This window comes from Hippocampus guttulatus, chromosome 17 (assembly GCF_054856545.1).
Source record: "Hippocampus guttulatus isolate MCC_2025c chromosome 17, RoL_Hgut_1.0, whole genome shotgun sequence".
In the NCBI taxonomy this organism is placed as follows: domain Eukaryota; kingdom Metazoa; phylum Chordata; class Actinopteri; order Syngnathiformes; family Syngnathidae; genus Hippocampus; species Hippocampus guttulatus.
The window spans coordinates 3,937,063-3,963,622 of record NC_141277.1 but is presented as its reverse complement, the minus strand read 5'-3'; the positions used below and the strand labels follow the sequence as shown (position 1 = coordinate 3,963,622).

General features: G+C 43.8%; 2 protein-coding genes and 1 long non-coding RNA gene across 9 annotated transcripts in view; 1 reads left to right on the top strand and 2 right to left on the bottom strand.

The window, feature by feature from the left end:
• Positions 1-1,375: 1,375 nt before the first annotated feature.
• On the bottom strand, positions 1,376-5,726 carry LOC147191551 (uncharacterized). The gene is made up of 5 exons (XR_015103418.1): positions 5,618-5,726; positions 5,143-5,371; positions 4,063-4,283; positions 3,690-3,973; positions 1,376-2,306 (listed from the first exon to the last, which is right to left on the bottom strand). It is a non-coding gene; the product is annotated as an uncharacterized LOC147191551 (long non-coding RNA).
• On the top strand, positions 2,675-6,556 carry ggt5b (gamma-glutamyltransferase 5b). Of its 2 annotated transcripts, XM_086134326.1 has the most exons (12): positions 2,675-2,985; positions 3,712-3,839; positions 3,918-4,013; positions 4,091-4,286; positions 4,492-4,652; positions 5,108-5,254; positions 5,349-5,479; positions 5,620-5,807; positions 5,874-5,965; positions 6,036-6,145; positions 6,221-6,331; positions 6,410-6,556. In XM_086134326.1, the coding sequence occupies exons 1-12, from the start codon at positions 2,828-2,830 to the stop codon at positions 6,554-6,556; spliced, it is 1,665 nt and encodes a 554-aa protein (XP_085990452.1). In that variant the 5' UTR covers positions 2,675-2,827. The 2 variants fall into 2 exon arrangements, with proteins under 2 accessions (XP_085990452.1, XP_085990451.1); XM_086134325.1 differs by having other exon boundaries at positions 3,712-4,013.
• A 659-nt stretch (positions 6,557-7,215) lies between these two features.
• ptpn13 (protein tyrosine phosphatase non-receptor type 13) overlaps positions 7,216-26,560 on the bottom strand; it is a 37,818-nt gene continuing 18,473 nt past the window's right edge. For 3 of the 6 annotated variants that reach the window (XM_086134321.1, XM_086134320.1, XM_086134319.1), the window contains 40 exons: positions 26,371-26,470; positions 23,926-24,142; positions 23,078-23,152; positions 22,834-23,002; positions 22,602-22,737; positions 22,383-22,521; positions 21,908-22,063; positions 21,459-21,641; positions 21,151-21,313; positions 20,692-21,064; positions 19,876-19,955; positions 19,743-19,796; positions 19,437-19,526; positions 19,144-19,251; positions 18,924-19,055; positions 18,324-18,757; positions 17,431-17,562; positions 16,065-16,158; positions 15,684-15,769; positions 15,395-15,569; positions 14,969-15,183; positions 14,797-14,895; positions 14,082-14,539; positions 13,671-13,803; positions 12,846-13,001; positions 12,030-12,201; positions 11,739-11,949; positions 11,585-11,664; positions 10,848-10,909; positions 10,623-10,778; positions 10,380-10,545; positions 9,803-9,990; positions 9,670-9,725; positions 9,457-9,563; positions 8,958-9,106; positions 8,792-8,882; positions 8,246-8,583; positions 7,964-8,179; positions 7,831-7,893; positions 7,216-7,745 (listed from right to left, as the gene is read on the bottom strand). In XM_086134321.1, coding sequence (XP_085990447.1) covers positions 7,668-7,745; positions 7,831-7,893; positions 7,964-8,179; positions 8,246-8,583; positions 8,792-8,882; positions 8,958-9,106; positions 9,457-9,563; positions 9,670-9,725; positions 9,803-9,990; positions 10,380-10,545; positions 10,623-10,778; positions 10,848-10,909; positions 11,585-11,664; positions 11,739-11,949; positions 12,030-12,201; positions 12,846-13,001; positions 13,671-13,803; positions 14,082-14,539; positions 14,797-14,895; positions 14,969-15,183; positions 15,395-15,569; positions 15,684-15,769; positions 16,065-16,158; positions 17,431-17,562; positions 18,324-18,757; positions 18,924-19,055; positions 19,144-19,251; positions 19,437-19,526; positions 19,743-19,796; positions 19,876-19,955; positions 20,692-21,064; positions 21,151-21,313; positions 21,459-21,641; positions 21,908-22,063; positions 22,383-22,521; positions 22,602-22,737; positions 22,834-23,002; positions 23,078-23,152; positions 23,926-24,142; positions 26,371-26,470 — 6,290 coding nt within the window. In that variant the 3' untranslated portion in view covers positions 7,216-7,667. The remainder of the gene's footprint in view (positions 7,746-7,830; positions 7,894-7,963; positions 8,180-8,245; positions 8,584-8,791; positions 8,883-8,957; positions 9,107-9,456; positions 9,564-9,669; positions 9,726-9,802; positions 9,991-10,379; positions 10,546-10,622; positions 10,779-10,847; positions 10,910-11,584; positions 11,665-11,738; positions 11,950-12,029; positions 12,202-12,845; positions 13,002-13,670; positions 13,804-14,081; positions 14,540-14,796; positions 14,896-14,968; positions 15,184-15,394; positions 15,570-15,683; positions 15,770-16,064; positions 16,159-17,430; positions 17,563-18,323; positions 18,758-18,923; positions 19,056-19,143; positions 19,252-19,436; positions 19,527-19,742; positions 19,797-19,875; positions 19,956-20,691; positions 21,065-21,150; positions 21,314-21,458; positions 21,642-21,907; positions 22,064-22,382; positions 22,522-22,601; positions 22,738-22,833; positions 23,003-23,077; positions 23,153-23,925; positions 24,143-26,370; positions 26,471-26,560) is intronic. The other 3 variants (XM_086134322.1, XM_086134324.1, XM_086134323.1) reach the window with 3 other exon arrangements.

Below are 26,560 nucleotides of genomic sequence, written 5' to 3'. Positions count from 1 at the left end.
AGGGAGAGCGCGACTATCTCCAACGCATCACTCGAGCAGTCGCCTACTTAACTCATCCGCTCGCTCGACATCCTTATCACACTTAAAGGGGATGTATTGTCGAAAATATTTCACGTCTTGTGCCGTCGCTACTTTCACTGATAAGGATTGTAATTCATACTGTAATAGATTACAGCCCCCCCCAAAAAACCACCCCTTTTTTTTGTTATGTTTTGAGAAAATTATGATTCTATAATTTAGAAAAACAAAAGGGTGACATAATTAAACGAAACGTCAAGAATGAACAAGTTTTTGCTTCACTTTAGTAGACATTGTGCTGGCACCTCCTGGTATGCATGCCTTGGCCACCTGAACAAAGGCAATACAAACGAACAGATATGGTATGGAACAGATATGACTGATGGTAACAGCTCAGCTCAGTAGGCTGCAGCAATAGTCGCCGCTCTTGGGAGAGTATAAAAAAAATAGTATATGCCTGTTGGTATTGTTATATGTTCATCTATCGATATGTGTTACTCCACCATTTTTGTTCAAATATGAGGCGCGTAAAGAGCTACAACACTGCGGCACCGAGGCTAGCTGTTAGCCTGTCCTCTGCATTGCGCAAACAAAACTAAACGGACAAAGCTATGTGGTTGTTTTAAATACGCTACATGTAATGATCTTTGCTTGATGTTTAGTTTGACCTATACTAGGGTTATAATAATTAATAATTAATAGTTATTGTCGTTCCATATCACATATACTGGCGCAGTTGACTACACTGCAAAATTAATAAGCGAATGTAAAATATTGATGCGAGCTACAGCTGGAAGACAAGGCAGCCCACTCCGATCACACTGGCAAACTCTTTGGCTGAAGTTGCAAGTTCATTGGAAAGTCCTCACTGACATCGGTAGATTGACAATGAACCTGAAAGCTAAGATGAACCACATCCAATTATCAAGTCAGGATTGACAATGACGCCCATTGTGGATCCCAGCATACATAATGTAGGAGATGCTGTATTAGAGGTATTATTTGAATAATAATTGCTGGACTGCACCATACCCAACCGACAAGGAAAAGGCCATCCGAGGTGTGACCAAGCCCGAATAGAGTGAGTGGCAGATGCCGAGAGGAGTAAAAGGTGCAGGCGGTGTCCATAGAGATGGAGTGAATAGAGAATGGCACGGGTGGGTGGGCATGACGCAGGCGAGGAAATATTAACGGGGCACTATTAATAGGTACAGGCAGCGGTGATGCCTAAGCTCCGGTGCTGCCCTCTTAAATGTGCATCATTCAATCGATACATTTGAAAAGATATTAGTACAATAAATATCTTTGAAATGAATGGATTTAACACCAAAAAAAAAAAAAATTAATCGAAAACAAGTGAATTAAAAATATTTTATAATTATGCATGTATATATTCATAAACATTAACATGCACGTTTTCTCTGGGTGTTGCATTTACATTTAAGTGTAATAAAGGTCAGGATTTAAAATGTCTTTCCTTCTTCCAAGTAGTGAGGAAATATATTTTAGGACTACAATTGGACATATACAGTATTCAATATCTCCCCCTTGTGGCCAGCTGTGAAACAATCAAATTGTAGACTATTTGAATCAAGTAATTATTTTACTACATAAATCATTGACTTGAAAATACACAAAAAAATTAAATTAAAAAAAATAAGCTAATTAAAAATATATACAAAAACATTTTATAATATAAATTAATAAAAGTAAGTATTCTAATGAATAAAGATTCTGGTTATGATACTCAAAGTAATACACAAAAAATGAGAAATGAATGAATAGCTCTGCAGGGCAAACTATATGATTTTTTTCTCCATTTCTAGCATTAATTTTCTTCCAATTTTTTTCTGGCAATACTATAACAACATGTGTGTGCGCACGCACGCACGCGCACACACACACGCGCACACACGAACAAACAAACAGGTGGCTCACTTTTTTTGTGATGGATGAGCATGGTGAGAAATGATAAATAAAAAGAGCGCCAGATTGACTTTGCCTACAACACTGAAACAAAAATCAGCAGGCTGGAAAAAACCCAATCCTTTCAAAATGTTGGACACTTTTCTGAGAGACATTGCAACAGTGCCAGTGAGTTTGTTGATGACATTCATGTTACCATTTATGGTAATAACAATTTGAACCCCACACATGGATGTCATATGAAGGACTGAGTGAACTTGAAGAGGTTTACACAAGTGCATCTGGACTGGAGGGAACAGGACATCAGCAGGGGGGTCGGGGGTGGGGAGGTCACTCAGGGAGCGTCGTTAAATTGCATCTGACTTTTGGCCAGATGACATACGGTGCACACAGTGCAGATGAAAAAGAAAAGAATGTCATTCAAATATACATCCTCAATTCCACTTCATTCAGAGAGCACTCCAAAAAACGACGGCTGCATATAAAAATGCTGTACGTAATGTGAAAATCAGGCATACCAAAAAAAAGAGTTAAAAACAAACAAATAAATAACAAAAAACGGCAAACATAATAAAAAAAAACTAACAAAAAAAAAAAAGCCAAGTCTCATGCTGAGTTGGAAGCTAAAGAAGAAAAATGTTGTCAACGTTTTAAGACGAGTTGCTTGCTTTTATATAGATCGAAGGGTAGCGAGATAGATATTCCGACATTTGAAGAGATTTATTTCTTGATGGTCCCTAAGGAGTAAAGCCAGGCGGTGCAGGCGCCACGCGTCCCGTGACAACCCCCGCGGGTAACTTCAATCAGCGTGCAGCAGCAACCAGGTCGCGAGTGATGGCGGCTCAGGGGGCCCATTGGTGACCTTACGTTGGCCTCGAATCAGATGGACAAGTACAAGTGGTGCTGCGTGGCGTGCGCGCTGCTGTGCGCCTCGGTTCTGCTGTGCGTGTGCGTGGCCACTCTGCTGACTGCTCCGTGCTCCGGCGGCTTCCGGCACGCCGCCGTGGCGGCGGACTCGCTGCTATGCTCGCGGGTTGGCAAGTAAGTGACTCGCAATCTATCTAGTGCGGCTCCAGTCTTTTTCTGGCGTTCTGAGGATTTCCTCGCAGGAAAGTTTGCGTCACACTATTTGACGAGTCAGCAGTTTGTGTGAAACCGAGCGAGGTGATAAGCAGTTTAAGAGATTGGATAAGATGGATCATATCCACGCGGGCATGCTGCTTCCTTCTCGTTATTACATTAGCAGTCCACAACATGCGGATTGAGACTAATCGAATTTTTTTGTACTGTTAAATGATGTTGTTGTTATCTTGTGAATATGAAAAGATTCACACTCCTGCCAAAGTTTTTGTGGTATAAACAAGCGAGACCAAAATCAAAACTTTCCAAACTGGAATTTGAACAGTGGTGTGCAGATGTTTTAGATTCACAACTCAAACTGATTTGAATTCAAGAAATCAGCACGTTATTGTCTACAAGACAATTGATTAAAACCAAAATATCCACCGTGGTAGTCTAGCGCATTCTGGAATATCATCATTTGTCGAATAACATAACTGATCGATCGGTAAATATCAAAATCGCAAGGCACATACAAACAAGCAATGTGCAGTCTTCACTGAATCTAGACATGTATGTTTTTGGAATGGAGGAGGAAGCCAGAAAGGCAGTCACACTTTTTTCCCCCTGTCACTTAAGAAAACGCCCCCCCCCCCCCGCCGCCACCCACCCACACTCATGCATACCTAAATGACGTTGGTCTTCCAGGGACGTGCTGCAGCAAGGCGGCTCGGCAGTAGACGGCGCCATCGCGGCCCTCCTGTGCACCGCCGTGGTCTACCCTCAGAGTATGGGGCTCGGCGGAGGCTCTGTCGTAACAGTCAGAAATAAAACAGGTCGCTGCTCTGAATTCCAAACACGTTGGCAAAGCAAATTACCAATACGGTTGTGGTCATTTTATGTTTTTATCCCAGGTAAGGTGACGGTCTACAACTTCAGAGAGACGGTCCCTCGCAGGTTTAAGAGCAACCTGTTGGATGATTGTTCGGAATCATTCAAACATACGCCAGGTAATGACAGAATATATGTCGGTGAATATGCGTGAGCGTGAGGGCTTACCGTTTCCAATATGGCAACACTCCCCTAGGTAGTCAGTGGATCGGCGTTCCCGGTGAGCTGCGGGGCTACGAGGAGCTTCACAAGCGCTACGGCAAGCTGTCGTGGTCCAAGCTCTTCGAGGAGCCCATAAGGCTGGCCAGGGAGGGCATCGCCGTGCCTCCTCATCTGGGGAAGATTCTTGGCATGCCCGCCGTGAAAAGCAGAGTGGAACGTTCGGCCCTCTGGTACAAAAATATTTCCTCTTTTCAATCTTCTTTCCAATTGATGCCGTCAAACATAACCGTGTGCCCTCTGGCTAGTGGCCGAAAGTGGAATTACACCCAAATAAACGAGATCAGAACAACACGGAGTTAGTGGATAAATTGACAAAACAAACAAATCTGGCAAAAGTGAGTTCGGAATAATGTGAATTTTTTTCCCCCTCCCCAGTGACATTTTTTGCAACAACAACAAGAGTGTTCTTAGGACAGGAGACATCCTGAAGTTTCCCCAACTTGCCGAGAGCCTGCAGATGATTGCCAAGAAAGGAGCAGACGCTTTCTACACTGGCGAGATTGCTTGGGATTTAATTCACGACATCAAAACCGCAGGTGGGGAGCCAAATGTAAATGCTAGAACATTATTCGTAAGGATTTCAAAGAGTGGGATGCCATTCCTCAGCAGACAATAAGTCGATTTGTGTTGTCAAGCTGTAACTGATGCCCAAGTGCACATAATGAGTTATTGAGACGTTGACATTTGTTGTGGCGTACCCACCCGCCATTGTTGTTAACTTGAGGGAATTAGAAGTGCATCCTTCCACTTCAATGTCCTACTTTCATGACGTGACATCACTGTCGCGTTTTTATATGTTCCATAAATTTCACCTGAAAGCCAAATATCCCGAACTTTTTTTTGGTGAGTAGTAGATATGACTCACAGTTCTGAGCTGCTCGTATGAGTTGCTCATATTTGTCACTGGTAATGATTGTTTTTCGATATGTGCCTTAAAATTGTCATGCACCCCCACCAGACGGATAAATGGTTCTATACGTCGTGCTTATAGGTGGGACATTAGAAATGGAGGATCTGAGGTCCTACCGGGTGAGAGCGGTGGATGCATGGACAGTTCTTCTGGGGGACACGCTGATGCACATTCCTCCACCGCCTGCTGGGGGCGCCCTGCTTGCCTTTATCCTCAAGATCATGCAAGGTTTTTCTTTTTTTTTGGTCTCATTTCATGGGGATGGTTATTATGCTTAAGACTGAATCTCCAAATAGTATTTGTGTTTGTCTTCTTTTCACAGGCTTCTCATTGACACCGCATTCCCTGGAAGGGGAAGGGAAAATTCTGTTTTACCATCATTATATCGAGGCGGTCAAATTTGCTAATGGCCAGCGAAGGAGCATTCGCGATCCTTTGTTCAACAGCGAGACGGTTAGGATTTGATATTTAAGTATGATACAGTCTTTATAAAATCATAAACAAGGAAAAAATTGTTCCATTAGAAAAGAAAAAAAGACAATTGTCACCTCTAGCACAACATAGAAACAAAGTTGGAAAATGTCAACTTACAGGGTGCGGAACATCTGATGGATCCCACCTTCATCGGTCACATCAGGACAATGATTTCTTCTAATGGCACCCACCCGCCATCGTACTACTCCAACGTCAAGCCGCCGCCCGATCACACCGGAACGTCGCAAGTGTCCGTGCTGGATGAAGACGGACTGGCCGTCTCTGCCACCAGCACCATAAACCATTTGTGAGGAGACGCTTGTTGGAAATGTTCCGGAATCTTCAGGTGTCTCATCACCGTCTCTTGGTGTAGGTTCGGAGGAGGCATTTACTCCCCACGGACGGGCATCATCCTGAATAATGAGCTGGCTGACTTCTGTGGGAGAGCAGACACACTGAAGCCTGGTAAGATCGACCTTCATCTTTGTGCGGACATGAACGGGGCCGACAGTTTTGGTTGTAATGGTTGTTTCAGGTGAGCAGCCTCCCTCCTCAATGACGCCAGCTATACTAGAGTCCAAGTCTGGAGGACTTCTTGTGATTGGCGGAGCAGGGGGAAGCATGATCACCGGCGCAGTGGCCTTGGTAGTCCTCAAATACAAAAACGTGTCCTTGACTCATGCTTTTTGTTGACACGGTCCATCTGGGTGTGGCCCACAGTCTGTAATAAATCACTTGTGGCTGGGAATGAGTCTGAAAGCAGCCATCGAGGCTCCCATCGTGTATGTTGACTCCAAGAACAATGTGAATTTTCCACCCGGTTTTGATCAGGTAATCTATTGAAACGCACTTTGTGAGCAGTTACGGTCACTTCGGATAAGTGATGTCACATTTCCTCTCTGCCTTCAGGCTGTCATCGACGGCCTCAGAGCTCTCGGGCACCAGGTTGGAAAAATGCAGTATTTTTTCAACATAGTGAATGCCGTGGAGGAGGAGGAGGGATGCATTGTGGCCGAATCAGACATGAGGAAGAAGGGGATGGCGGACGGATACTGAATTGAACATTATTCACAAAAAATTTAAGACTCTCTTTTAACTTGGTGAAAAATGAAAAAGTGAGCTTTCTGATGGCTTCTTCATGGAAACAAAACTCATTGATGGTTTGCATACATACAAACTGTTGCTTTACAAAATGACTTTTTAAAATGTTCTAATATTTGATATTGTTTTTTGTTAATTTGTTCTTTTTCATTATCTTTTTTTATTTACTGGCAGTTGGGTGGGGGATACATTGAATTTAATGCTGAACAACCAATTAAGCTACAGACATGATTTATTCATAATAAAAGGAAAAACATGAGGAAAGAAAATTTGTTTTATGAACTTGGTCCTTTGTTCCCATGAACAATTACATCTTATGGAAACAACTGTGAAAACAAGGTGTAATTTCTTATAAATTGCAATGTGTCCTATACGAGTTATCATCAACAAAATGGCTGAAAATTGACTCACTGGACAAAAGGGTTTTTTTTGTTTGGTGGGGGTGGTCTGGCCAGGCCCCAGGGTGTCCTTGTTGAGGTTCCCCCACCCCTTCGAGACCTAAAAGTAAGGAAAAGTGTTACAGAAAACAGAAGGAGGGATGGAAAATGAGTCTTGTATGTTTACACTGTATGTGCTTAAAAAAAAGACTCAAACCATAAAAAGGCTCTGAACAATTAAAATGTATCCAGTTTAATTTTCAGCAAATGAATATGTACACATTTAAGTTTATCGTTTACCTTCAGGCAGCGAGCGAAGCAAATACTGACACAGTATTCTGTCAAGGCGAGTTCCAGCATCAACAAACAAACAAAATGCAATTTCAATTTTGTTCCACATACATACAATATGATGTCATTGGTCCATGTGTGTCATCGTTTTATCTGGAAAATAAAACACTAGCGTTCTCTTTATAGGTGGACATAAGAAATACAATCAGCAGTTCTCAACGTTGTACGAGGGGGTGAGGGGTAGCAGCCAAAAGGAAGAGAACTTAAAAAAAAAGCAAACATAATAAAAAATATATTTCTTTAAAAAGAATGGACACTAATAGTGGTGTGGAATTAATATTTACGGTATTTTAAAATCACTTTTGATGATTTGGCCTTTTTCTGCTGGTGCCCATTGACTATCCTGAGATGTTCTTGTCATCTTGAAGGCATTCCAGGACGTAGTGGATCACCCTGTAGCAGAAGATATACTGGTCCTGGAAGTACATAACAAAGACATGCATGTAAAAAGGCATGTACTGGAAGAAGTCATATTCAAAGTTACGCATTAGTCAAGAGCACCTCTGTCTGGACCATTCCCTTTCGTTGAAGTCTCATGTTCCGTACCACATCAGAAATATCAAACTGAGGAGGAAAAAACAACAACATCACCATCACTCTTACGTTCAATCCTGCCCGATCAAGTGCTACTCACGTCGGCGTCTTTGCTGATAAGCCCAAGGACCACGTCGATGCAAATAAGCGTCCCGGAACGTCCGATGCCAGCGCTGCAGTGCGTGACGATGGGGCCCGAGTGGTGCACGTGCCGCATATAGGAGATGAAGGTGAGCAGCTGCTCGGGCTGAGATGGCGTCCCGTGGTCGGGCCAGCCCGTGTAGTTGAGGTGCGTCACCAGCTGCGTTTCATCCGTCTGGACGACAACGTTCATCAAATGACGGTGCTTCTTTTTTACTCTTCCATTTTTTCACGTCCTTACCGTCACATCTTTGACCTCCATGAGTCTGATGACAAAGTGGTCCAGGTATTGGTCCTTGACCAACTTGATCTGCAGGCGCTCGTCCACCATCTCGGTGGTGCCCGGCGAGTCTGGCCAGTACCGTTGGCACTTCACTTTGCCGCCCTCAATCTCCTGCGTCATCATGGCGACCACATTGGCCTTCTGCTCCCACACCATCTGCCAGAAGTCGCCCATAGTGGTGGGCAGGGGTCCCTGGCAGGCGATGTATGCAAAGTCCTCATCCTTCACGGGCATCTTGATGTGGTTGGCGTTGATATAACCGCCATTTGTACCGAGCACCACTCGTGTGGTGTCGACTGCAGGAAAACAGGCATGGGAAAAATGTTAACATTACTTTTACATCATTTTTACGTCTATAATTGTGCTCAAGTTTTAATGTAGAACAAAAAGAACTACTACGCATTGACATGTTTCATAAATTATTCATATTGGGTGTAATATAATTCCATGAGACTTAAAATGGATGTCTCTGTGTCACACCCCCCCACACTTGTGTTAACTCACAGGGGACAATATTCTTGTAGCGGTTCTTTCTCTTGTTCTCCTTCGTCTGGCCAACCAAACAGTCGTCCAGAGGTTGAAGATTTTGAAGATTCTACAAGCAAATGTCTCCAGCATGATGAGAAGAACCACAGATAGCACTGAAGTGAGATGAACGAGAGGGTCTCACCTCAAATTCCTGCTGGGGGACTTTCTGTTCCAGGAGCCCCTTCATCATGCGCACAACGCCGTTGAGGTTGACACCCGTGTACTGGCCATCGGGGACCACCTCAACCAGCGGCAAGGAGGTCAGCTCGTCCTCTGTGATGATTGGCCCAGCTGCGTGCAAGCACAACAAAATCGGGAGCACAACAAGATCATGATAAAAACAAAAAACAGAGGCCAAAAAAAAAATAAAAAAATAAAAATGTTAAGCATTGATAGGATTTAATTGGCATTCACAATTTGTAGTTTTCTTTTTTTTTTTTTTACACCGTTTCAACTTCAATCTAAACAAGTAAAAATAAATAAATATATATAAATAATATTTAAAACATAGGAATTATTCTGGAAATAAAGAACAAACTCTAAAAATGTTGGGCACTGCTGATATTTCAATTTGATCACTGACAGGATTCTCATAGTAATTTATGCATAGAAAAATGTTTTATAATAAATGAAGAATGAACCTTTTCTGAATTTGGAATCGAGGTTTTCAATGGGCAGCTCATCACTTCCCCACGTGATGTCGTCATCGTCGTCGTCTTCTGGCCGGCCAGCGCTCATTTGCAGATAACTGCACATTCAATAACAACAAGAGACGGCATGTTTAAAAAAAAATGCAAAATTTTAAAAAAACTAAAATCCTCATCTGCTCCCACTCTCCAAATACCAAATCTTACTTTTCATTGCTGGGGGCGTCCACACTCTCCTCCATCCATTGCACTTCACGAGAACTCTGTGGATTTAAAGGACAACCGCTTAAAACGTGAAATGTAAATATGTACTATTTAGTGTTAGCGCTTTGATGTGGACCTCGGGCGAGTCTTCGGGTAAGGAGGATCCGTCGTAGTCTGTATCTTCGGAGAGTTCGGCACTGTGCTCTCTTTTGGGATTGGGCGGACCGTCGTCATAGTCGGCCGGCGGTAATGGTGGACAGCCGGAATTGAGTACGTTATGGGGACTACCCAACTTGGACTTCACCCCGCTGTCCTCACTGAGATCTGAAAACAACATCGACTATAACAAACCAGGATAGTTTCCAACTTTTGTAGTTACAGTACAGAAGACAAAAGTGAAACCAGCAAATCCATGAGAGAAAAGTCATATTTTAGATTTCATATCACCTCTGGTTTCATATGATCGCTTTAACTCAAGGCAAAATTCATACTTCAATCTGAACTGACGACATTTGAAGGTTAAAAACATCGAGAACAACAAACAAGCAGCATCGGAAAGAGAAATTTATGCGAAAGCTCAATTTCAGTTGAAAGTCTAACCCAAGGTCTGATCTCAACTGCCTTTCTGTTACCGAAGACAAACACGAAGGGAAGAAAACCCACTGTACAAACGAGCAGCAAGTCAAGCTTCCCCTTGTGAGGTACGCTGGTACCTGTGTTTCCGTTGCACTTATTCGTGTTGATTGGCAGATAGGCCATGTAGGTGTTGGGGTTCTGGCCAGGCGGCCTGGACACCATCAAGTGTACCAGGCCTTTAGCTTTGCGGATGGTGGTGACAGCTTTGGTATGCGAGACACTGGTCATTGGCTCCTCGTTCACCTGCAGACACAGACGAAATGGCCTCAGACAAAGGCTCGTGTCCTGAATGGTCCAAAGGAATACTTAAAATATCTCACTTTCAACAGCCGGTCGCCCACTTGCAACTTGCCCGAGGCCTCGGCCACTCCTCCCGCTGTGATGGACTTGACGAATATACCTCGCTCACCGCCGATCACGGAGAAACCGAGACCTCCTGAGTTCGGCTTGTCCAGTTCCAGCTTAATCACCTCCTCCTGGACGTGCAAACATGTTAACAAATGTGCACGTTGTAGGTTGTCAAACAACGTTAGGATTGAGCCTACCTCTAAAGAAGACAGCACTGTGAAAAACTCGGTCTCCATTGGCTCTTCTGCGGTGAGGAACCCTTGAATGATAAACAATGGTCACTCAATGGTGGATTTTTTTTCCTAACACTTATTCCAACAGAAGTATTAGCCTCAACGAAGGTTAATAGTCACACAAAAAAGTCGTGAGCTTGCAGTGGGGGCAATCCGCTACTGTTAGCTCCTAATGCTAAAGTTAGCTGTGGACTCCTTCAGCTGAAAATGCTGTTAGCTCACAGGGCTGTGAACCTTACCTGCAAAGGCTGGCAAGAAGCCGACAAAGTTAATGCAAGAAACTTTCTGATAAGGTTGGCTACGAAGACGAGTCAGAAAGATACCGTCAGACAACAATAGGCGCTAAAACTACATACTTCTGTGTGGTTTATTGGTGTACATACCGCGCCTTGATGAAAATGTAGTGTTTTATTGACTAATCGTTTTATAGTAGTGTTATCTGCTAGTCACGTGTTATCATAAGGGAGGGTTTGTTGATTTTGAATTTTACAGTAGTGTTAGCTGCAAATGCTATCGGGTAGCTGGCCAGCTGCAACAACGTACACTGCAAATGCAGTTTGAGCCAGCTCGCTGTCGAAAACCTCAGCTGCTAACACTATCCATGAGCTAGCTGTCGACTGGCTAATTGTTATGTGCATCAGTATTAATTTTTCTGAGCTCAAGTTTTTTTTTGATTTGTCAGTATCTGACTTGGCACATACCATTGATGCCAGACGATACAGTGGAGCTGATGTTACTATTCAGAGAGGACATTTTCCCAGGATACACAGGCGAGCCATCCCTTTGAGTGAGAGGGACAAAATCAGTTAAAACTGAGGAACATATACGTTATTCTTCAATGAAATATCAGGCTACCTTGTGGCTTTAAGAGTTAAGTCGCCACAAGAAAGTTCCAACAGTCGGGTGTTCTCGCTGAGGGTAAGTTCCTGAGTGGGTGCACCATTAATGTAATGGATGAGGTCCAATGGCCTCAGGGTGCCTTCATCAAAGGCCGCTGATCCTGTTAGGATGTCTTTTACAAACACAAGCCCGTACGCGCTGTCCCGACCGCCGTCCAAAACCAGACCTGCAGGGAGGGACCAGGAACGATCACTTCCAGACACCATTTTACTTCATCTGCTGGATTTATATTTATGATCTTCTTACCAAGTGGTTTGTGGAGGTCTTGAAAGCAAATGTCGGGCAGCAGGTGGGCATCGATGTAGGGTTTTGAGTCATCCAACACTCTACCCACAACCAAGTCCACTAACCGAGGCTCTGCACGCACAAGTTCCACCACCTGGGTGTGGCCCATGCTGCTCACATCTTTCTGGTTCACCTGTGAGTAAAAACCATGCAAGATGAGAAACAGTGGTCGCCCGACTTAATATGTGAACACCTTCACACTTGTAACTCATATCAGTTTTATCTCAAATCAACTTTCCCCACTGAAAATAATAGAAATTCTATTAATCCGCTCCAGCCCACCACACAACCATACATTGAGACAGTACAGAAGATTGTCTCAACAAACCTCCAATTATGTTTTTCATAGAGCATAAAGAATAATGCCTGTGACTATTATGTTCCTATATCAGCTAATTAAAGCTTTACAACCCCTGGGATATGAATGCTATTTTTTGTTAGCGCGTCTATTGAGAGTAAGTAAGACAAAGTAGTGTAGGTAAAGAGCTCATGTAAGAAGTTTGGTTCAAGACATGAACATCTATTGACTTTATGTTTTGTTTCATATTAAACACTAAACAGCTTGAAGCAAGCACGCTTGTTTTTTTTTTTTGTGGAGAACTCAAGGTTTTTTGTTAAACCGCACATGGCATGTTCAGGGAGGGCAGAACGGGTATCATTCGCTTCTTTTCAGAAAAAAAAAGCTCTGTTCTTTGTCAAAATTTGGCTCGCAACATGAAGCAAAAAATAAACAAATAAATAAAATGAAGCAAAATTGACTGATGACTGATGGTAAACCTTGAGCATTCTGTCCCCGGGCCTGAGCCGTCCGTCGCTTTTGGCGGGATCCTGAACAATGTCATGGATGTAACAACCGTGATCGCGGCCTTTGGTCAGTGTAAAGCCAAGGCTGCCCTTTTCAGACTTCATTAGTGAGACCTTCAGCTCCACTACCTATCAACACAGACAAACGGCCAACAGACGAAACCTTAAAGCACAACGGAAAAATCTACAAAATGACATGAGGTGACAGTGCCTACATGCTCCTTTTTATTTTTATGTATTTAATTATTAAGGTAAACTGAAACAACCAGGTGAATCTTATCACAGTTATGTGCTTATTTTTGAGCAAGCCGCTCAGCACTTTCGCCCCACTGTGACATAACAGAGCCCCCCCCCCACCCGCACTCCCACATCAAGCTTCTGTCATTCCAAGACAAGATCAACTAGGCTGGGAAAAGTTTCACAATCACTTTAAAGTGATGGCCGTGTCTGGCCTACGTATGGTTAAATTACCCATTCATTTGCAATCTGAGAGTGGTGGGGTCAAACACTCCATCAGAGCCAAAGCTACATTGAGTTTTACTTTTTCCGATGGGTATTTTGACAAAAGCGGGTCACAGGCATGCAATTAAGACAATTGGAAGGTGGCTTTAAATGAAAGGATTAGAAGGAAAAAAAAAGAGTGCATATTTCGCCTTTCAAGCATCTTGAAAGACTGAGTATTTTTACTTTGTTTTAGTTTTATTTCACAATTGTTAACAAAGGTCACTCGTGTGCAAGCATTCCTAGAACAGTCTAATTGGGGTTTTTTTTGTTTGTTTGTTTTTTCATGGGCCTTACCGGGACGAGTCCATCCATCTCTGTCCCATTTGTGGGCACAACGTGGTTTAAAGGCATGCGCAGAGGGGGAGGAAGGGGATCTGGACTCGGAGCTGAACGGGAGGACGCCACTTGCAAGGAGGACTCTTGATTCCTGTCCAAACACAAAACGTTTAGATCAAGTCTTACAGATGCTATTGCCAATGTTGAATGCCACAAAAAACATAATTTGTTTACTTACTAAATACATCTTTTAAGTGTTGACTGCAGCAAAATTCTACCAAACAAGTGTCAATTCACTATGTCATGTAAGTAAATAATGCAAACAAATGTGTCGGTTTATCATTTCAACCCCCCCCCCCCCCCCCCAAAGTCGTCTGATGGGGCCATTGTCAAATGAGGACCCCCTGTATTACTCGTTCGAGCGGTTACCTCTTGCTTTGTTCCAGTCTGGTCATGGCCATTTGCGGCGAGTAGATGCTGTCGTCCAGCTGGCGGCTGCTGCTGAAGGATTCGAGTCCCAGGCTGTTGTCACTCAGGTTCTGGTAGACACTGAGGTCCCACGACCGCCCGCTGTGCTCCAGGGCACTCGGGCTGAACGTTTCCTCGACCTCCTCGTCGCCGTCCGTGCTGTCGCTGTAGCTGTTGCGTCGGCCGGGGCTCTTGACTTGCAGCCTGTCCAGGATGTCCTCCACACTGTCGGAGTTCTTCAGCCGCAGAGTCTGCTGGAAGTCCTCGGCGCTATCACTGGATTTGATTCGCAGTCTCTCCAGGGCTTTTTCCACGCTGCTTTGATGCCTCTTGTCATTCGGCGGAGCGGCATATTCGCTCCTTGGGAGATCAGACTTGGTTGGAGTGAGTGGCTCTTTACGGGGTGATGGGTTGGGTGTCTAGGAAGAAACACAAATGGTCTTTGAATTACAGTTTGTTAGTTATTTGGCAGGATGATCAAAATCAGATCGGAGTAGTGAGGCTATTAGACAATTTTATTTTATACAATATCATGACCTTTTTCATTTTGCCAACCTCCTCATATTATTGTGATGATCATAATATCGTGAGGTTCATCTCGTAAAAATATCGTATCATGACTTTGGATCATGTTATATCCCTATTCCAAACAGTAACATTTGTTGGTTATTCTCACCAAAGCCAAAGCGTCCATCTCTGGAAGAACGCCTCGTTCCGGTCTACAAAGGCGCAATGTCACTTCTTGTCCCGTTCCTCGCAAGGCAGAAATTACCTCCTAAACACAATGCATACACACAATGTTTTTTTTTTCTGTTCGGGATATTATCAAGTAGGAAACGTCTTCATACATGCTGTGAGAGTCCTTTGAGGGGTGTTTTATTGACGCGCATGATGACATCACCAACGTTGATACGGCCGCTCTCGGCAGCCGGCTGACCGGGGAACAGTTTTTTCACGCGCACCATACTCGAGCCCGGAGCCTCGTCCGGGATGTACTCCTCCCGACTGAAGCTGAAGCCCAGTCCTGAGGCGTTCTTCACCAGGCGCACTTCAAATACATTGTCTGGTATAGCAATATTAAAAAAAAAAAGTTACTCTTTTAGAGCCATTGGATTCATTGCCCTGTTTATATGGGAATCTTTTTTAATACGGATCAATAGAATTAAGAATTGTTCAAATCCAAACAAAGAGTTAGTCCATATTTAACTTTAAGGCACCATTGTATTCTTTTGGATCATATTCTATTCTAATTGCGGGCAATGTCGCTGCCTTACCTAGCGTTAAAAAGCTGTACTCTGGCTCATCTTTGCGCTGCCGTGCCGTTGCCTTACTCTTGCCCGGCTCGCGGAGGCTGCTGTTGCCGGAGTGCTGCGGTGTGCACTGAGGAGTGACGGGTGCGTGGATCTTTTCCGTGGGTGGGTGACCTCTCTCGAGCAACAAATTAACCGTCTGATAAGATGCATAGAAATATAGACCCTTCATTCCAAGGTGTAAATTAAAACGGAGGAGAGCGCTTGTAGTTAGTTACCAGCCAGCTGAATGTCAACCGGTTGGGTCACTCACCTGACCCGTGTCTTTGAGAGCGTCGACGGCCTGCTGGTGAGAGGCGCCGTCGAGTGACTTTCCATTGACGGCCACCACACGGTCCCCTGAGAACGCCACCAAAAATGAGGGCGTTTACAAATCTGCCAGAGCACCTTCTATGCATGCAAGAGGCAGGGTACACCCCAGACTGGTCGCCAGCCAATTCCAAGGCATATATAAACGAACAATTATTCACGACTAAGGATATTAAAAGTCTTCGATAGGCAAAGCATGCAAGTTTGGGGAATTTGGGAGGAGAAAACTCATGCACGGCCAGGGAGTACGTGCAACGTCACATACTGTAGGTTGGTTGAAATTCAACCGCTGAACCTCTCGACATCTTTCAACATCCGCATATACCTTTATGTATCCTTCCATCAATCTCTGCAGCTCCTTTCGGAAGTATGGCCTTCACATAGATGCCACCATGCTGAATAGTCGTGTTCACTCCCCCCTATAGAATGAAACGACAGCATAGTTACGACTAAGTCCAATTGAGACATGATATTTTTGTGGGGGGATTGATGGGTGTGTGGAATTTTAGTATTATAATGATATCACCAGATTATATTACGGATTGGGCATGCAAGATGAATTAATCAAAAGTGGATTAATTTGTCAATAAAACAATGAAAAAAAACTTGCTGCACGGCTGCAAGACCATGCCATTTGTCATATTGTTTTTCGACATTTTAACGGATTTATTTCTTTTCAACACAGTTCTTCTGAGGTAAATTTTTCTAAACAATGAAAGCACATTTTTTTCCCACAAAGACTTTTAGCCTTTGTGCATCTTGGGCAAGCAAAACAAACAAACAAACAAAAAAACAGCCAGCAAGTTGCGCTTCCACACAACTTTGTGTGTTGCACTTTACTTGATCTCCAGTAGAGTTCACTGGTGCACAGTCCTGGTGCTATGATAGTGACATCCAACGCAGAGAAAATTTTGAACCAAATCAATGTGTGGCGTACTGCACTGCACTGCTTGTTAGCTTGTAGTAAATATAATTACAGCTAGCTTGACGTACCACAAGTTATATTTAACTGAGTGACAAAAGGAAACATTCATTTGAGAGGAGGAGATTGTTTACTCAACCCGGTGATCAGTTAAGACATGACGCACAGTCGAGCGGAGGTCACTATTTTGAGGATATGCGGTGTACATATTTGGTACATTTATAAAGTCAATCAAATTTGGGGATTCATTGTTTGTTCACAATCGTCAATCATTGGTTATAGTGTACCGTAAAATCTGGTCTGTGGTGCTACAAAATGAATCAAAATCACCACTGATAAAGTTCATCATTTCTATTCCGCGACCATTTTGTGTTGTGTGGTTTAGTAGTTTGAAGTGTATTTCATTGACATACAGCATTGCAGATACAAAAACACAGAACTGTAAGTCAATCAATGTGTTACACACATAAGTGAGTCTTGGCCAATAATTTAAATACTAAACATTTCCAAAACCAAGGTTAAAAGTCCCAATTTTCCAGTGGGGAAAAAAATGGTTAAAATTGGTGCACTAAAAAATGTGTTAGTTCAAAATAAATAAATGAAGCATGCAGGGTGAGTGACAGTCCAGTTTCCCAAAAGCCGCTTCCAGAATGGACAAGATACACTTAAAGGGAAGCAAGATGAACCCGGCAAAGAACAACATCAATTACCAGTGGTGAGGGATGCAGGGGGAGGGAAAACAGGGGCTTAAGAAAGAGATTGTGAAAACCTTGCCGAACAGTACCGTGACACTTATGCCCAGGCTGCTGTCTTTTTTCGACAGCTCAATGTCAAATAACTCTCCAGGCCGGAGGCTACTGACACCTGAGGCATTACCATTTAAATGTTCTCGGCGGTAGTCCTGCAAACACAAGAAGAAGAAGAGAAGGCATGACGGTGAATGAGCGCAAGCTGGGACATGCAGAGGAAGAGAAAGAGAAAGAGAAAGAGAGAGAGAGAGAGAGAGAGAGAGAGAGAGAGAGAGAGAGAGAGAGAGAGAGAGAGACAGGCGGCAGTCATGGTGGAGGAGGAGGATTACATGCACTTTGTAACAAAACAGCTTCGCATTGTCATTTGAAATGCAATGAGAGGCACTGGTTATAAACAAAATCTAATTGGTGAGGGCAGCCAGAGCAAGATTTTGGAAGATGCGTTGTCGATCCTTTTATTTGAAGATATGGGAAAATCTCCGAATGCTCTTTTTGTGAATAAGAGACCAGAGTGTCGTGAACGGTCGTCAGGTTTGGGCTGCTCTTTGGGGAAGTTTTGCAAAAGAGCGCAGAAAAACCCCCACATTATTACATCATACGAATAATTGTGTTGCAACGAGGTGAATAGCACGCCCCAGTTACCCATGTTTAGTTGATTATTGTTTATTTTTTCGTGTATTTCGGTCTATCGTCTCATCGTCTCCCCATGCTTCGCTTGTTAGCTGCAGTTGCGTATGAAATTACAAATATACTGTATTAAACCTTTGGTCATGTTGTACTTCTTTGAATATGTGAATTTGTAGAGTCAATCACCAGCCCCTCTTCTAAAACGTGATTAATCAGGTGTGAATTATCAATCAATCGATTATCATGCCCATCCGTATATGGCGCTAGTCAACAAAATGGAAAGTACCTGATGGACCATTAGTTTCTCTGGACTTTTGGAGTGACTTTCATCATCCACGTCAGAATCCCCACCGTCGGAGTAGTCCGAAAGCTTCGGAGCTTCTAAGAGTTTTGTCTTCCGGGTTTTGGGAGGCAATGCCGGCGGCAGAGGATCCAAGGACGAATTTGGGGATTCAAGCGTGGTGTTTGCCCTTTCCAAGCACTGCTGGACTTGTCCTGAAGTGGGCAGGATGATGGTTGGAATGGTGCTCATCATGTCTTGAGAGGGTGGAGAACTGAACCGGGCTTGGAAGGTGGGTGAAGGCGGGTGATGGGGGGCCGGAGGGCTGGATCGCACTATTGCTGGGTGATCAGTTGAAGGAGATTGCAGTTCGGGCTGAGCAGACTTGAGTGCTACCAGAGTAGATTTGGTCTTGGTTGGGGACAAGCCAGGTGAAGACTCTGAATAAATAAGAAAAAAGAACAGTTACATTACAGGACAAAAAATAAATTGCCCACCCCTGGTTACAAACAAAATGGAATGGAAGCCTTTTGAATACCAGCCGTTCGTTGTCTAATAATTTATTATTCATAATGAGCTTTGGCTGCATCACAACTGAAATGTTACCTTTGTACAGTCTCTCTGCAGGCTGCAAAACCACCAGCGTGACATCATCCGGAGCAATTTGGAGCGCTTGAATGGTGTCGGCGTGGGAGAGACCTTCCAAGTTCAGGTCGTTGACAGCAATCAGGCGATCTCCTGCGACAATACGTATGCAACAAGTGTGATGAAACTTTCACCGCAACTGTAGAAATTTTAGGAGGGAGAGAAAGAGAGGTGGGTCTACCGGGTTTGAGATAACCATTAACATCAGCGGGACCCCCGGGTGTGACAGAGCTGATGAGAGTGCCCATTTCAGTACGACCTGAGTTGTCCTCACCTACCACCTGGAACCCTGCACATAAAACACACACACATATAATCCATCCATCTATTTTCTATACTTCAGGCGAAAGGCTGACTACACCCTGGACTGGTCGTCAGCCAGTTGCTGGCCACAAATGTAACACTACACCACATCAATGACCTCCTAAAATGCATATGGGTGGAAAAAAACAAACAAACAAAAAAAGGCTTTACCCAGGCCATATTTCATATCTTTCTTCAGGCTTACAGATGTGATTTGTCTCTCTGGAGATGGCAAAGCGTTCACTTTTTTCTTGAAGGAATCTATCAAAGTAAAACAAAATATGTGTTTGTGTTTACGAGAATACAAAGCATGCTATATGCCCCAGAAAATAAACACTGAAGCAGACAACATTTAAGTGGCGACCAGAAGTCTACAGAAGTCATGTGGAAGGACTGTTTCGATGCTGCCGTTTTGGTAAGCAACACAGTTCTAATACACGGCAATAAGTGAAAAGCAGCCTTTGTATGGAGACATACCATTAGCAGAGGTTGGAGTGGAGGATAGTCCAGAGGAGCTGTGCAGGCTGACCCCTAAAAGAAGGCAGAAAAGTGATGAACCTTTGAGACTGCCCTTGAAAAGCCACTTTGCAAAGCCTGCACGGTCACTTACCCATTACATAAGCCTGGCCTGCATCCTCTATGGAAGAGGAGTCTGATTCTCTTTTGGACTCAAAGTGGCTCCAGGCGGGACTGTTTGGAGAGATGTAAAATTGGAATACGTCTTATCTTCCACTTGGGGTCACAATAGTGAATCGAGAAGAAATAATCAGACTGGGACCAACTATAATGATGTTGAATATTATGCATTTTCACAATATTTGTAGACATTACACAATGGCACCTTAAAAAATCAATACACACTTTTCCCCTCCACATTAAAGGACTGATTAGCAGGATATCGAGCATCGGCATAGGCGTCAATCTTGGGGGGGGAAAATTGTTAAAATAGTTTGGTTCCTTTTTTCAACCTCAGCGCAAGATGACATCATATAAATTATGTAATAAGGGAGTGATTAAGTCTAGCACAGTTAAACTTGTTTGAGATCCAAGTGCCTCATGAGGACGAAAAAAAGGGGAAAAGCAGCATGACACGGAGGAACATGAACCAAGAAACTTTAAAGAAGGTGATAACGGGCCTTATTTAAGAGAATTCATGGCAAATGTATTGTGTCACATACAAGTCTAAATCTATCACCTTCTGGTGTAAAAAATATATATTATATATATATATATATATATATTCCTGGTAAAAATTATTTTGACTTTCTTCTGAAGGACATTTCAGAGTCTTTGTTCTACAAAGTACCTGTACCTCCACTCAAGTACATAGCGTGAGTATTTTTGTTCACTGATCTTGATGTTGTCAGGTGCTTGTTAGTCCTGCTGCAGTGTCACCATGAAACAAATCAGCTTCACTCAAACTCACGTGTTGTTTTGATGCGAGAGCGAGTCCGTGTCCGAACTGGGTTGTGTCTGTGCCAAACCACTGCTATATGGTTCTGCTGCGCTGTGCTGGAAGGCCTCCAGTGTCTGCCCAAGGTTGTGAAGAGAGCGGCTCATGGCCCGGGGATTAGGTTGCACCTTTACTGGATGGAACCCTGGAAAGTTCATCTGGTCCTGGGCCAGAACGGAACCAGCTAGACCCTTGTTGAGTGCTGCTTCCGAGTAGGAGATCCTCTTCAGGTGCTCTGGGTTGGAGCGTGTGGAAAGGGCGGGGGCCAGGCTGTCTGAGCTCAACGTTCGGCTTACCGCGCCCTGACGATCCGAGTTATACTGCAAACTAGTCAGGGGGCTGTTCACTAGAAATAATAGAAATTACTGAATGAAGATATAATGTTGGTTGATTTAAACAGCAGGTCAAGACAAAAGACAGTGATCTTTCTACCGAGTTCCTGGAGCTCCTGGTTGCTTTGGAGAGCCCTCATTTGCTGGTGAAACTTGTGATGGTCAGAGCAGAGCTGTAGCAGATACTGACATGTACTGCTGTTGTCTGTCTGGAAAACATGCTTGATTCCATCCGATGTGTTTTGAAGGCAAATCTTCTTTTTCTGTAGAATGAGCGAAGGGTTAGCGTTAGATTAGTACCAGCCGGGTCAAGTTACGGTCTGGACTCAAAAAGTTAGCAGAGGGTTAGAACCAAAAGGAGTACGAGCAGACTGATTTGGGTTACATTGATAAACAAAATGTCCTCACTGTGAATGAAATCTTCTTTGTCTCCCTCCAGGGGAACTTTAGCACCGGGGTTCGATTTCCATTAAGGACCTCAAAGATGAGAACCCCTTTGGAGTAGACGCCCAGCATGATGCCAGTCTGGGACCTCTTCTCAGGGAGCACACGGTGGAAATGGACCCCGTACTCGGTCAGCCTCTGGCTTACCTTTGGAAACATAAAAAAATCACTGTAGTGCTGTATTAACATACCTATCGCTTAATTCCCACTAAATACGGTACAAAATAATGGGCAAGGATTTAAGAGCATTTTAATGCATGACTATTGCAGTGGATAGCTTATTTGCACGAATGTAAAATGCGTGTTAGAACGACTTATAAAGATCCATTATTTCATACGGGAAACAATTCAGAGGTCAACCGGCGGTCAGCCTTTAGGCTTCCACTACATCGAGTTTTGCATTTTTGACCGACCTTGAGAAACTCAAACTCGGCCTCCGACTCAGACGCTCCGTAGTAGTTCCTGTGAAGTTTTGGAAGCTCCTCCTTGATGGTCGCCTGGTCTATCTTATCCAAGACTGACACAGGCAGGTAGTGCTCGGCTCTGAAGTACGTCTTCCCGTGGAGTTGCTGCCCAAACAGACACATTTACAATTTTGAGTCTAAAATCAACATCACTAGCTATTGGATGTGACAATTTGACATTTTGGCTCAGCTTTTAGCAAGCATCATGGATGCCCTGAAACCTTTGGTCCAAACCATACCCAATAATTTGGATCCTAACCCTAAGCTAAATTTTAGTCCGAATTTCTTGTGGTCCTGCCCCAACCATTTGGTCCTCTATGGGCTTTTGTCTTAAGCGCTAACCCAAAATTTACTCTTAGTCCTACCTTAACTTGTTTTGGTCCTAGTACAAACCTAAAAAATTGTGATGCATGTTATTGAGTACCTCAGGTTGGTAGTCACCATACTCTGCTTGAAGTCCTATGGAGGCCAAAAAGATGGCATTTTCCATGTCGCAGCGCATCCTCTCGTCCAGGATGTCCTTCCTCAGCTGTAAATAGTACTGATGTTTGGTCATAGCATGTCTGTTATCCGAGGAAAGGAAACAAATCCCATGATTACACAGTTGTGCCAAAGAAAGAAGCCGAGTTTCATCAAGACTCACTGAATTAGGTTGACGTCATCAATGAAAAACTTGATGCGTAAGAAAAGGTTAAAAGGCACGTCAGATTTCTTCTTCCAAGTCTCAGGCGCCACTTTGGACAGCTTGACATCAGGATTAATGAAGAAAAACTCATTTTCTGCGCGGAGTGAGTGAGATTTCAGCAAAGGTAGGAAAATGGATGCATTTTTTCCCCCGGCGATGTACGCAGTGTACGCATCAATGAGTATACTACCTGTGAGGTAAGCGAGGCCAAAGAGATGGCGTTCGACCAGGCCAACGTGGGCGATCACCATATCCAGCGCGTCTTTACCCGAGGCCTTGACGTCACAGCTCAACTCCAGCTTCTGGCCGCTCAGCAGCACCACGCTCAGCTTCCTCTGCACTTCCTCACCCTTACGCTTCTGCGACAAAAAGGAATGAATTATTCACTGGGCCATAAAAGTGTCTGTTTCAGCAACACAAAGATCTATTCTCACCATGATGGAAGCGGGAACGTTAAGTGCAACGCTGGGCTCACTCGCCATCTTCACAAACTCTGGTCCGTGGAACAGCTGTTGAGGTGAAAAGTAAAAATAGGAAACAAAAGTAAGCCAATAATACAACAAATGTCAGAGGAACAATGCTAGCAGGGTCCTGTTGAGGTTGTGCAAATTTTACCCCTATCCTGAAATCTCTTCACTGGTTCCCGGTGTCCCTCAGAATTTAGTCTAAGGTCCCCTTCCACACCCACCAGTGCATTCATGGATACTACTAGAGGGATGTGTACCGAAGACAGAACTTTTTGGGGTACGGACCGATTGCAGACTCTACTACTGAGCACGCATTCACGTGAAATCAAACAGCGCCATGTTTCAGCTCCAAAGCTTGTCTTTCCAAGTTACGGCTGTGCAGATGTAGAGTTGTCAATTTTCCATAGCGCACATGAATGGAGCAGTGCACGTACACGAGCATATTGGTGTCACCCACTCACACGGGCTTTCCTCACACAGACTAATTCCTCACGATTTTTTCCATGTCTCCAAGAGACATCGGTGAGAAGAAATAACGAAAAAGGTGACTTTTGCTATCGTTTATGGGCGGTTGCCATAAAACATTGCTGTCGGATCATAATCCTTTGGAAAAGCATGAAGTCATGGTAACAGTTTACAGCCAACAATGTGCACATTTTGTCCTTAAATGACAGTCGAGTGAGTTTGTGGTCTAAGCTAGACTTCACCCAAAACATGACACATCGATGCAATTATCAGCAGAGGCTACTGTGATTTAGGCCACTTTCAGCACTTTGTATGTTGTCAAAATGACGCTTAAATATAAAAACCAGGACCTTGGCTTTTCGCAGCGGCATCGAGGAAGTGTAAGGCGGGTCCTGGAGGTCCAACATGGAAGTGCGCGAAGGAGCCAGCGGGTCATCCAAGGTGTAGATGTTGCCCTGGGACAACCTATTGGCCAGGTGTGCATGCAGACGCTGCACCTCCTCCTCCTGCTTCTGGAGGAGCAGCTCAGCTCCAGCCAAACCTTCATCAGCTGCTCCTTCATACTGCCTGCAAGGAGGGGAAGATTGAAAATATTCACGTAACTGAAACTATACCAACAACAAATCTTAGACACGAACGGCCCAAAAATGTATGCTGTCCAATTTGTATGGTATGCTGCAGATGTTCTTCTCATCGTCTACTTACTAACGAACATGGGTTCAAATAGATTATGTAAAGATTGGTATCACAAAATGTTTGCCGCAGTTCTGCCTCTGAGCTGCAGCAAAACGGGGTTTGGAGCAACAAGGAGACACAACTGATGTTTAAACACTCTGGGGTAAGCCAAAAAATAAGTGCCGTGCGTGCTGTAAAGCCGCCACACGCTACACGCAAGCTAGCAATTGAGACACGTCCAAACAAAGTAACTTCAAATAGAAGTTGAAATTATGTGTTGCTTATCTTTTCTGTCTGTGGACTCCAGGTACAAAGAGTGCAAATGAATGTGGTGACAAGCACGCTTGTTCCCCACTGGTTGCATTTCACGGGGTCATAAATTCATAGTGTAGTGTGCAGATGAGAGAAATCACGCACATACCCACCAACTACGTACAGTAACTGTGTGGAGACTTATCATTTGAGCTTGCACACGGCAATAAATCACCATGTAAATGTCCTTTGCATTGTTTACCATTAGATAAATGCAATGCCCTCAAACAGAGGAGTTCCTCATTCTATATTAATGCTTATGCTCAACTTAATATTTGGTATGTGTACTTTTACAGCACTTGTGAGGAGGGTGTTCTGCTATGTAACAAAACATTGTTTTCCTGCTAGCAGCAGGCGGTTTGGCTCTGTAATACCAGTAGATTAGAGAGACAGAGAGCTGTTCAATGTGGACGCTACAGTGCATCCGATGACCTCACTGGCCAAGCATGGGGGCTGACCCTGCTGTGCAAAACCCGCGACGTCTGTGTGTGCGTGCGTGTTTGTGTGGACTCTTATCTGCCACTGACCTACCCCCACAGAGGGATTGTAAGTAGTAAAGGTGGGAAAATCCTTAACACATGACAGTGGACGTGTTGATTTAAGGTATGGCGATGTCCTACAATTTAGACCATTTTCAGGGAAAATATGCTTCTGAAAGCAAACTGAGAAATTGCACACGGCATTGTTAAAGTTATTATTATTATTCGTAGTAGTGGTAGGTTTAACTCTTGAGTCACAGTAAACTTACTTTTGCAGTTCTATGACAGTCGTCGCCTGATTTACTAGGATTCCAATTAGCAGGCGCTAAATTGCATGCGCACCGACTGACAAATTGCTCTTGCCTTTGGTAAATACTGTAAAAGTGATGGGATTCCATTAAAAAGAGAGAGGGAGGAAAAAAAGTTGTACCGTTATTGTTAATCTTTTCTGTTTGGTACTCCAGGGACAATGAGCCGTTGACTGTCCATCATTCATTTTCTTGAAACACTGCATGTCTCAAGACTATTTGTGATTATAACGTGGCTCTGCAAAAACTGCTCCGGGACAGGCAGACGCTAATTGTCACAAATGTGCTGATATGACCCATATGCTGAAGCCGGGTTGAAAGGAGTTTTGTCAGAGGTGACATGACTCCTCCTTTTTTCCCCTTCATTCTTAAATCATCCAGACACTCCAAAACTGCATTGCTCCATAGATGATCCGTTGCAACGATTTTTGTTGGCAAATCAAAAACGGTTACACAAGTGGAAAGGTAGTCACCGCTGCCTTTTATTTTGATAGCGCTACACTGGCACCACTTTGCATGCTGGTTGGCACCTGCCTTCCAGACGTGCTATTTAAAGACGCAAAATCAACCAGCGTACTTCGCCTCAGGTTTGAAAAATCACATTACGCATGCTAACCTCATCAGTTTACATATACTCTTCCCACACTGGAAGAAGCTTTGGTTCCACTGGATTTGCTTTATCAGCTGCACATGCTACAATGTAAAATGTGCTAAAATAACATATTATTTGAATATTTTTGAGGAAATTAGTAAAAAAAAAAAAAAAAAAAAAAAAACATTTCAATCTCGTGCAACCAAAGTATTTTTTTTCAGTACACAACATGCAAAGTCTATGGACACCCCCCTGCCCCCAAAAAGAAAGCAACAGAAAAAGAAAACAAACATGGAGTTATTCCTGGAATGCTCACGGAGCTAGAATTGCTGACTGTTTGACATTTTGGGCCATCATTATTCTCCCAAACATTTCTGAGCCATAAGTGAGAGCTTGCCTGATGCCACGTCATCCACTGGTTTATCTTACCTGTGCCTCTGCGTGTTGTGACTCGTTATGGACAAGGAGTCGTGTTCTGAGGAGAGCGCCAGCTGAGAGCCGAATCGCCTCGGGTCGGGCGTTTTCTTCCCTGCGAGTGACAAGTGGGGCAGGATGTGCGTGAAAAAGCTGCAGGTGAACCTCGACACGCCATGCAGCTAAAATATATCAATATTCGATC